The sequence below is a fragment of the Oryza brachyantha genome, chromosome 12, assembly GCF_000231095.2.
Source record: "Oryza brachyantha chromosome 12, ObraRS2, whole genome shotgun sequence".
Taxonomy (NCBI): Eukaryota; Viridiplantae; Streptophyta; class Magnoliopsida; order Poales; family Poaceae; genus Oryza; species Oryza brachyantha.
Genome location: NC_023174.2, coordinates 16,792,534 through 16,803,169, shown reverse-complemented (window position 1 = coordinate 16,803,169; position 10,636 = coordinate 16,792,534). Strand labels below are relative to the sequence as shown.

Sequence of the window (10,636 nt, the reverse complement as noted above, 5' to 3'; positions counted from 1 at the left end):
ATTCCCGGGCTATCAGCAACACCACTCGGGCAGATTACTCTTCCGGTGACCTTCAGAACAAAGGATAACTACCGAACGGAGAACATCTGCTTTGAAGTCGCTGCCGTCTCGCTGACTTCGAGACGGCGTACCATGCCATCATCGGCAGGCCCGCGCTAGCGAAGTTCATGACGGTCCCGCACTACAACTACCTTATGCTTAATTGCTTTGTCAAGCGCCCCCCGGTCCGGCCGTCATGCACCTTCTTCACCTATCTTGCATTGTCGAACGTCTATAAATTTGATCAAATTTATAGAAAAATGCTGTTATATCTACATCACCAAATTAAGTTGATCAAATCCACCAATAAATATAAATATTATTTTGCATTAAAGTGGTACAATATTTTTTATAAACTTAACCAAATTTAAAATGGCTGAAGTTACGATAGATTAAAGATAGATGTTAAACGAAGAGAGCAATCGACGGCAAGGGCCCAAAAGCCCATGTGTAATTTGGTTGAAACCGAGGCCCATCTTGATATTTTATTACTTCGATCCGATCCGAACCGAACCAACCAACCCACCCACCAAAGGCGTCGAAACCCTAAAGCATTTTCCTCTCATGCGCGCGTCGGCGGCGGCGGCGGCGGACGGCATGGCGGGTGACGACGACGGCGATTGTGCTATGCTGGAGCCTTTCTTCTACGATGAGGCAGCGACTGTGGCCGAGGCAACAGCTGCGGCGGAGAGGCGGGAGCGCGAGCGGCAGGAGTGGGCGCGGGAGAAGGCGGCGAGGGCCAAGAGATGGGCGGCGCGCGAGGCCGTCCTCAACAGCATCAAGGAGTACGACACCGATGAGGGGAGGTACATCTACACCCGCTACTACTTCGACGACGACTTGGACCTCGACGAGGAGTCCCTTCTCGCTCCCATGCGCTTCACCGCCACCACCTACGCACCGGGCCAAGCCCTCCGCTTCTTGTGCAATATGGTCAACGTGCTCGACATCCGCATCATCCTCCCCTCCGACTCCGACGATGATGCTGCTGCTGCTGCTTTCGGCTTCCCCATCAGCGTCTACGGCTCCGTCATTGCCAGAGACATGCTTGATTTGAAATGTATTCCTCTCTTCCGCCGCTCCAGGGATCATCCCCAGCTCATCACCTCACAGGTAAGCTCATCGCCTAGTAGCTAATTTCATTTATTTATTTTTTATTAATGCATCGCATTCATGAACTAAATCCCTATTGCCAAAGTAACTTGTGTTATAAAGACTTTTTAGGTCTAATTAATTAAGGGGCAAAGGAAAAGTCTTTATTGCCTAAATGCATCTCACCTTCTGATTGTTGCATAAACACGCCCTAAACACAAAACACAAAGAGAAACATGCCATGGTCGTTTTAGCATAAATTTCTCCCTTTCTTTGTATTTTAGGATAAAATTAATTTGAACTGTAAAAGTAGTACTAGTTCTTATACCGTTTTTGAATGGAGGGAGAGCTCAGAGCATCACTATGATCGTTTCAATTGTAGGATGAGCTGTCCTTGATATTGACTGGTCCTCATCGAGGACTCCTGCTAAGTGACGCCATATACATCGAGGTTGATCTCAAGGTGAAGATGCAGGAAGGTTGCGAGGACAGGCCAGTTAGTAAAGGACTGCTAGTGTTGGATGGTGTAAGGCTTACAACAAGCTCAACCCATTTGCAGACTGTGGTTAAAACCACCACTCTTATGAGGAGAAGCTTCAGGCCCTGTACCGTGGATGTCACCTATGCGTTTCTCAGATGCGCAGTGGAGGCTACCATCTCTGTCAAGCTTCTGCATCAGGGAGCCCATTTCTGCGGACAGATCACAGCTTGCACCAGCACCATCCAAGATAGCATTCTGCTTCATGATAGCAAATTACTAGCAGACACCGGTTTGATGGATGATGGATTTACTATCCGACTAATGCGCCGTGTCATAGCTGTCTGTTTGTATGAGATGCTGATAGTAACAATTGTTGCTCAAACTGGTGATGGTGCAAATAAGTACAGACGAACCATTGATTTTACGCCAACTGTCAACGGTGAAGACGAAGCTCAGATTACGTGTGGTGCAACCAGTTTGCTTGTGAAGGTTAATTGGTCATTAATGGACCCAGTTATTGACCAGTAGTTGGTTATCTTTGTCAGGAAATGTGGCCTTCTAACTATATGCACTGAAATGGCTATATATGTGATTTTTTTTTGAGTCGTTCACCGGAGGGGAGAGTTTCCCCACCTGAAAATGTAACAATGCAGTCACACTTTGTTATCGGCTTGTTATTGAAGTATGGAAGTGGAACTAGTGTAATCGTATTTGACCAACTATGCCTTGATATTGTACTAAAATTGCTCCTATCAATGCTTAGCCAGTTATGTGTTCTGATTTGTGTGCTGGGTTCATCACCGTGCCCGATTGGTTGTAGTTGTAGCAAACCCTACCAATATAAACAAGTATCCTAATTTGTAGTTGTGCAAATCCGTTCTGGAGACCAACGATGGAAATTAATCAACCGACGATAGCACATTGATCATCGAATATCCTAATTTAATCGATTGATGGTGTTCCCGTTGGTTTAATCGGTTGATAGTTGCATGTAAGCTTTGGTGGAGTGATTGTCATGAAAGTCAACCAACTACGTGCATGAGTGGAATAAGAAATTTACTAAGCATGAGTTCTTGTAACAGAATATAAATATTTTAGATAAATTTTAACTAAAATATAGTAGTAATTTTCTCTGTAATTTTTCGACCAGGTATAGAGCTCAAGGCCTGCCTAGCTGCCTTACGCGTAGTATCGTCTCTACATGGTTATATAGCTAGGAGGGACAGGTTTTAGCATGAATTTACGATGTGAAACAGCGAAAAGTAAACATGCCTGGTTTAGTTTGTAAATTTTTTTAAAAAAAACATCCCATCGAATATACGGACACACATTTGAAATATTAAATATAATCTAATTATAAAAAAAAACAGACTTCACCGAGAAACTACGGGACTAATCTTTTGAGCCTAATTAATCCGTCATTAGCACATATAGATTACTATAGCATTTATGGCTAATCACGTACTAATAAGGCTCAAAAGATTTATCTCACGATTTCCTTCATAACTATGTAATTAGTTTTAATATTAATGTATATTTAATGCTCCGTTTAGGTGTTTAAAATTTGATGTGATGTTTTTAGAAAAAAAATTTGAGAACTAAACACGGCCTCAGTCAATGTAGTTGGAGGGTGCTGGTTCATAAATTGATCCTTGCTTTGCTTGCTTAATGTGCTTGGTGAGGAGTGTGACAGTGGATCGAATCGCCAATTGATCGTAATTAGATCATCTTCACCTTAATACTAAAAGCTAAAAGCTCCACCGACTACATGCGTCATCTGTCTATTTATGGTTAAGCCAGACTCTTGGGATACTATTTCCCCATAGCTCAGTGCTGTGCTAGGCCCCAAAATTCAGGTTCTGGAGTCTGCATGAGGATAAGCTCCTCAATTAATGAGAAGTCACAATCTTTACTGAATTACTCCATTTCTGTGAGGATTACCGGTTTACTCTGTAAATTGAAGAGTTTACGGTTGGAGTTTATGGATAATGGCGCAAACCATCTCTCGCGATACCACAATACTAATACCAGTCCTAGGACACCAGGACACTAACAGGGCGCCTCAAGGCGCCACGGCAGCTTCTCCCCTCCTGTACCTCTACTTCTTGTAATAATTTTTTTTCACCCCCCTTTTAATACATGACACCCCCATGGGGTTTAAAAAAAGGACACTAGGACATTACTGGTATCAACTGTAACAATTATTATTCATTTTAGTTCTTAATTTATATAATAGAACTAAGACCTTGACTTATCTTAGACTGTAACTTTGGGGTCACTTGATGCCGCAACTGCTACGACAGATAACAATGGTGGAACTAACAAGCTAAGTGCAACACCACAAGCAATGACCGGGAATGAGGATGAAACCATAATCTTCGCTTCAGCTTGAACTTAAACTTTTTGGCAGAAAAACTATATAGAAAAAAAGGGTGAGTACTTACGTCCTCAAAAAGTCATAGGAACCTAGGCGGTTACTGCAATTCTAGGGAGGGCTGGTTTATACTGCAATCAGTTTTATTTTAAAGTTTTGAAATAATCCAAGTGTGTGCTTCTCCATAACAAAGCTTGCAGCTGGCCGACATTGCCAACGGCTACTCGGGCGGTGGCGTGAACCGCGGGGGAGGGGGGGTGATTCTTTGGTCATCCTCCATTTTGCCATGGGATGGTAGCGACGTAAACGACAGTAAGATCATTAGAAATTTAGATTCATTACCAGGCCAAAGGTTGAGTTAATCTAATAACTACTTTAGAAACAAACATCGAGCAGCTTGTCTTTACGCTTTAAAGGTGGAGATGAATTTTCATTGTTTGGTTGTGTGGGATACCTATACCCGGGGTATCTGGAGACTACACGAATACGTACGGTCAATAGGGTATCGGATAGGAAGGAAAATATATATGTATGGTATCGGCTAAGAGTCTGGTATGTACCGAATTGCATGCCGTGTATTTCGGACTCAAGCCGTAACCAATTTGGGAAAGATCTTAGTCTTACTAGATTAGGACTATATCATATCTGTAGCCCTTCCCCTATTATATAAGGGGTACGGGGCGCCCCCTTGAGGACCACGAAGAACCATCTGCGATATACAATCGCCAAACAGGAGTAAGGTATTATCTCACCTTGTCGAGAGCCTGAACCTGGGTATCTTCCTCTTCATCTTAACCATCGAATTCCGAGCTCGGTAGCCACCCTATAAGTTCATTGCCGACATCAATCGTCGACAGTTGGCCCGCCAGGTGGGGTGCGCTATCTTTCTTTTTCGATCTAAAGCTCTTTTCAGCGAAGTTCGATGGACTTCAACTCGGACGTCATGAAGAGGAAGTTCCCGCCGGGCTTGACCTTCAAGTTCGGCGGCATCAGACTTCAGACCGATCAGTTCGGCGCGTTGTCGTACACCGACTCAAGCTCCTCCGACTCCGATGAAGAAGTCTTCCGATTCGAGCCTAACAAGGAAGCCTCGGGTCAAACTCAGATCCGATCTAGGTCACACCGAGATGCTCTCTCCTAGCTCGGACCGACAGGCCAGTCAGGGCGCGACGCCAATGGAGGTACAAACCAATCTCGAGGCGGCGCCAACTCCACTGGTCAACACTTCCGAGACTTGGAGTAGCACCGGAAGATTCGTGTCGCCCCGAGAGGTCTTTGCCGCCAGCAAGCCGACGTCGCCTTCTTCTCCAGCCAGATGGCAAGAGGAGGAGGCGGCCTGACTAGCAGAAGAGCGTCGACTTCAGGAAGAGAAGGAACGCCAAGAGCAGGAGGAAAGGTAGTGGCAAGTGACGCACTCCCACGCCGCGCAGCGAATCTAATCTCGCAAGATGCAGCGCGATCTGCTCTAGACCCAAGTCGACGGACATGACGTCTTCAAGACGCCCCAACAGAACGTCCGCGCGGCCGCCAATCTACTCGGCGGCATCATCCAGCAGCTGCCACAGCCGGATCTACCTGTGGTAGAAACCATAAACAAGGTCAAGGCTATGGTGACAACTGCTGCGATCCAGCACTCCCTCCAGCTTACAACAGTTACCCCAGCCGCCCGTTCGGAGGCTCAGTCGTCCAGATCTCCTAGGTCTCGGGCGAACGTCTCCCGGCAGCCGACTGGTTCCCGGCCGCATAGCGAAAGCAGAGCGCGCCGGCACTCTCCTGACTCGGCGCGGAGGAGAGACTCCGTCGAGAGGCAACGCCGCATCGACGACGAGATTCGCCGACTGGATCGGCAACGCAAGGAGCTCAGGGCGGAGAAGCGGTGTCTCAATCAAGAAAACTCTGCGACCTCTGCCACAAGCTCGAACACCGACGCCGACAGGACCGCTACCACGACCGGGACCACTAAAGTCATAGCCAGGTGTCTAGGCATCGATCACCCGAGAGCTCTGACACTGACATGACAGATGGTGTCCCGGCCTTCACCAAGAACTTAAGTCAGTTGACTTGGCCGACTGGTTTCAAGCCAACTAGCATTAAGAAATACGACGGCTCCACTGACCCGAAAGCATGGCTCACGATATACTCCATGGCCATTCGGGCAGCAGGAGGCGACACAAAAGCCATGGCCAACTATCTACCGGTTGCAAAGGAAAGGAGAAGGAGCACAAGAAGGACTCGGACTCACGGAAATGTAAGCCCGAGGAGCTGGTTGCCGTCGCAGACCGACAACGATCCAGTGCCCCAAGATGTCTAATTATGACAAAGTCATGAACAGCAAGTGCCCCTACCATCTGAAGTCCTCCCACCTGGCCAAAGATTGCTTTGTTATGCGTCACTACGTAGAGCAGTTAGCCAAAAGCCAGTCGGGGGCCATCGGGCCAAGCAAAGCGAAGCCCGCCGACAAGAAAAACGACGACTTCCAGGACCCGCAAGCCGAGCTAAACCACATCTTTGGTGGCCCGCTCGCATACGAGTCCAAGCGGAAGCAGAAGCTCGCATCAAGGGAGATAAACACCACAGCGGTGGACGTCCCCCAGTACCTACGGTGGTCAGAGATTTCGATCACGTTCGACCGCTCGGATGATCCCGACCGAGTGGCTCACCCGGGGCGGTACCCACTGGTGCTAGCCCCAGTCATAAAAAAATGTCAAGTTGAAGCGCGTCCTCACTGACGGAGGAAGCGCCCTCAACATGCTCTTCGCCAAGATGCTCGACGACATGAAAATCCCGAGGTCGGAGCTACGCCCAAGCAATGCGCCCTTCCGTGGGGTCATTCCCGAGCTATTAGCAACACCACTTGGGCAGATTACTCTTCCGGTGACCTTCAGAACAAAGGATAACTACCGGACGGAGAACATCTGCTTTGAAGTCGCTGCCGTCTCGCTGACTTTGAGACGACGTACCATGCCATCATCGGCAGGCCCGCGCTAGCGAAGTTCATGACGGTCCCGCACTACAACTACCTTATGGTCAAGATGCCCGGACCACATGGCGTCATCACCCTACGCAGCGATATCAAGCAGGCCTTCAGCTGCGAAGCGAAAAGCTGCGAAATTGCACAACAGGCTGAAGAGCAAGCCGGTCGGGTGCAAATACGCGAAGCCTCGACTCGCAAGACAGAGGACGAGGATCTACCATCTAAAAATGCGGCAAAGATCACCTCCAACGAGAAGAAGCAAATCGCCGTCGACCCCACCGACTCGTCTAAATTTACCTTCATAGGAACTCAATTAGATTCTAAATAGGAACTCGCGCTCGTCACTTTCCTCCGAAATAATAAAGATATTTTTGCTTGGAAACCCTCTGATATGCCGGGAGTCCCTAGGGAAGTGATTGAGCACTCCTTAAATGTAAAAGATGACACTAGGCCAGTTAAGCAGCGCCTTCGCCGCTTCACACAAGATAGGAAAGACGCAATTAAGGAGGAGTTGATCAAACTGCTCGCGGCTGGCTTCATTAAAGAAGTCAAATACCCCGACTTGTTGTCCAACCCCGTGTTGGTCAGAAAGAAGAAAAACAAATGGCGAATGTGTGTGGATTACACGGACCTTAACAAGGTGTGTCCTAAGGATCCGTTTGGTCTACCGCACATCGACCAAGTCATAGACTTGACGGCTGGCTGTGCATTACTTAGCTTACTCGATTGCTACTCGGGCTACCATCAGATCAGCCTAAGACAAGCCGATCAGATGAAGACCTCCTTCATCACACGATTCAACGTGTACTGCTACATCACGATGCCGTTCGGTCTAAAAAACGCAAGGGCAACCTATCAACGAACCATCCAGGGTTGCCTCCATGACTAGATCAGGTGAAACGTGGAAGCATACGTCGACGACGTGGTCATAAAGTCGAGGAAAAATGATGACCTACTAGATAACCTAGAGGAAACCTTCAACAACCTCCGACGTTACAGGATGAAATTAAATCCTGAAAAGTGTATGTTTGGCGTCCCCTCTGGCATGCTCCTTGGTTTCGTCGTATCCCGACGAGGCATCGAGCCAAACTCGGAGAAATTCCAGGCCATACTCAACATGAAGCCTCCCAGCAAGCTCCGAGACATCCAGAAGTTGGCCGGGTGCATGGCGGCCTTGAGCCGATTCGTATCACGACTCGGCCTCCGAGGGATGCCCTTCTTCAAGCTACTGAAGAAGACCGACCACTTCACATGGACTCCGGAAGCGCAAGAAGCCTTTGAGGACTTCAAGAAATACTTGACCTCTCCCCAGGTGCTAGCTTCGCCTAGCCCACACGAGCCGCTCCTGCTGTATGTCTCGGCCACATAACAAGTTTTCAGCATGGTCCTCATGGTCGAGCGGGAAGAAGATGGACACGCTCAGCTGGTGCAGTGATCGGTCTACTTCGTTAGCGTAGTACTTGGAGAGTCCAAGGTAAAATACCCCCAGGTCCAGAAACTTCTCTACGACGTCCTGATTACAGTAAGAAAACTCGTTTATTACTTCCAAGCCCACCAGGTTTCAGTCATCACATCCTATCCAATCGGCGATATCATACACACGGAAGTGCAAGGCCGCATTGCGAAGTAGGCACTGGAGATGATGCCATATGACATCACCTTCAAGGCCCGCATCGCGAGAAAGTCACAGGCACTCGCCGACTTCGTAGCTGAGTGGACAGACGTGCAACTGGAAACCGCGCCAGAAGAGCTGCCCCACTGAACAATGTACATCGACGGTTCCCTGCGCATGTCAGGGGCTGGGGCTAGAGTAGTGCTTATATTGCCCAGCGGCGAAAAATTCAAGTACGTGCTCCAGATCCACTTCCCGGCTTCGCATAACATAGCCGAGTACGAAGCACTCCTTCATGGGCTACGGTTGGCTATATCCCTTAGGATTAGGCGGCTGCTTGTTCGAGGAGATTCCCAACTAGTACTCAACCAGGTCATGAATGAGTGGACCTATGCAGATGAAAACATGCAAGCTTACCGACAGGAGGTGTGCAAGCTCGAAAACAAGTTCAAGGGACTCGAGCTGGTCCACGTCTTGCGGCACAATAACGAAGCCGCCGACGAACTAGCCAATCTTGGCTCAAAACGGCTGCAGGTGCCAACCGACATTTTCGTCGAGCACCTCGTGAAGCCTACAGTCGAGAAGAAAGAAGAACTCAAGCCAACCCCGAGCGAAACAGAAGATACAAGAGACAACGGCCAACCACCAAACCCCGACGACTGCACAGTCGCAGTTATCAGTGACGACTGGAGGACCCCGCTCATAAGGTTCCTCACGGAGGAAGTCCTCTCGACTGATAAGGCTGAAGCCGAGCACGTCATCCGCCGAAGCTACTGCTATATCGTGTCAGACGGAGAGCTCCTTCGGCGAAGCGCGTCGGGCATTCTTATGCGTTGCGTGCTTCCTGACGAGGGCAAACAAATACTCCAATCGATTCACTCGGGCCTCTGTGGCAATCACGCCTCGGCCAAAACGCTAGTTGGAAAAGGCTTATAGGCAAGGGTTTTTCTGGCCAACCATCGTCACAGACACACAAGGATGTCAATTCTTCGCAAGACAGACACACGTGCCGGCACAGAAAGTGCAAACTATCCCGATCTCCTAGCCGTTCGCCGTCTAGGGACTCAACATCGTCGAGACCTTCAAGCGGACACCAGGAGGGTTCACCCACTTATTCGTCGCCATCGACAAATTCACCAAGTGGATAGAAGCAAAATCGGTCGCCACGATCGACTCGGTGCATGCGAGGGACTTCATACAAAACATTATCTACCGCTTCGACATTTCGAACCGTATCATTACGGATAATGGTAGGCAGTTCATCTCCGGAGTCTTTCATGATTTTTGCGAGGAACGTGGGATCAAGATCTGCTACGCCTCCGTAGCACACCCGAAGAGCAATGGGCAGGTCGAGAGAGCTAACGACATGATCCTTCAAGGAATCAAAACCAGAGTCTTCAACCGACTACATCCCTACGCCGGACGATGGGTGCAAGACCTGCCACTGGTACTTTGGGCACTCCGCACATCCGTTAGCCGCGCTACGGGACAGTCGCCTTTCTTCGTCGTGTATGGAGCAGAAGCCGTCCTACCCACCGAAATCGACCATGAATTCTTTCGCATACGCAACTACAACGAGTCCACGGCAGACATGGCCAGGGAAGACGACCTCAACAGGCTGGAAGAAGCCAGGGATATCGCGACCATCCAGTCGGCACGCTACCTGTAGGGACTCCACCGATACCACAACAGGAATGTTCGCGGGAGGGCATTCCTAGTCGACGACCTGGTCTTACGCAAAGTACAGACCACAAAGGATCGACATAAGCTCTCCCCAATCTGGGAAGGGCCTTACACCATAGCCGAGGTCACTCGGCCCGGCTCATACCAACTAAGGATGGAAGACGGAAGGCTGCTAGAGAATTCATGGAACATCGAACAGCTACGTCCCTTCCACACATAGTCAATTTCTTGTAATTTTTCTTTCTTTTAACCCTTGACTGCCCTCGCCGAGTGGTTTCCACTCGGAAGACCAGTCGGGGGCTACAATGTACTCTAACTTCGGGTCCTTTTTAATAAAATCTACTGCCAATGATCTCCCTAACTGTCGGTCAATCGAAGTCT

General features: G+C 48.8%; 1 protein-coding gene across 1 annotated transcript; it reads left to right on the top strand.

The window, feature by feature from the left end:
• The first annotated feature begins 572 nt into the window (after positions 1–572).
• On the top strand, positions 573–2,389 carry LOC102714875. Its single transcript, XM_006664183.3, has 2 exons — positions 573–1,152; positions 1,514–2,389. Exons 1-2 carry the CDS (start codon positions 604–606, stop codon positions 2,138–2,140), a joined length of 1,176 nt encoding a protein of 391 aa, XP_006664246.2. The 5' UTR covers positions 573–603; the 3' UTR covers positions 2,141–2,389.
• Positions 2,390–10,636: the final 8,247 nt, after the last annotated feature.